This window comes from Austrofundulus limnaeus, unplaced genomic scaffold, assembly GCF_001266775.1.
Source record: "Austrofundulus limnaeus strain Quisiro unplaced genomic scaffold, Austrofundulus_limnaeus-1.0 Scaffold394, whole genome shotgun sequence".
In the NCBI taxonomy this organism is placed as follows: domain Eukaryota; kingdom Metazoa; phylum Chordata; class Actinopteri; order Cyprinodontiformes; family Rivulidae; genus Austrofundulus; species Austrofundulus limnaeus.
The window spans coordinates 527,098-527,617 of record NW_013952796.1 but is presented as its reverse complement, the minus strand read 5'-3'; the positions used below and the strand labels follow the sequence as shown (position 1 = coordinate 527,617).

Below are 520 nucleotides of genomic sequence, written 5' to 3'. Positions count from 1 at the left end.
TGCAAACTGCTCATAAGTCTGCCTGTCCGGAGAAAATCTGGAGGCCTTCAAAGCAGCCGACTTGGTGGACTTCAGAGTTGTCTGGCCTCCGTAAGGCAGCAAGATGTAAATGGCAAAGATACAGATCCCAACCAAGCAAAACCAGGTGGGAACAGTATGCAAAGTCCTGCAATCACTATAAAAGTYTTCTAAGGGAGTGTAAGAGGCTTTCTTGGAGGAAGTTCTGCGAAGAAGTTAAAGGGCCTAGTGCCTCTTCTAAGCTGTACAAGCTTCTAAGAAAAGATCCAGTCAATCAACTATCCTTCATTATTCCACCAGAAGGATTGCCAGTCACACAAGAAAGTGTGCTCCAGCATCTTCTCTAGGTACATTTTCCTGGGGCAGAAGAGACAGCACAGCCTGTCACAGTCACCGATCTAAAACCAACAGAGGACGACTGGAAATGAGCTGCAAGTATCATCACGAATGTCAAAGTAAAATGGGCAATTAATATGTTTGATCCATTTAAAGCTTGTGGACC

The 520-nt window shown here is 44.9% G+C and overlaps 1 protein-coding gene across 1 annotated transcript in view; it reads right to left on the bottom strand.

Moving 5' to 3' along the window:
* Window positions 1-296: 296 nt before the first annotated feature.
* Window positions 297-520, bottom strand: part of LOC106528656 (uncharacterized) — a 7,657-nt gene continuing 7,433 nt past the window's right edge. Inside the window, exon 3 of the mRNA XM_014023879.1 lies at window positions 297-416. Coding sequence (XP_013879333.1) covers window positions 297-416 — 120 coding nt within the window. The remainder of the gene's footprint in view (window positions 417-520) is intronic.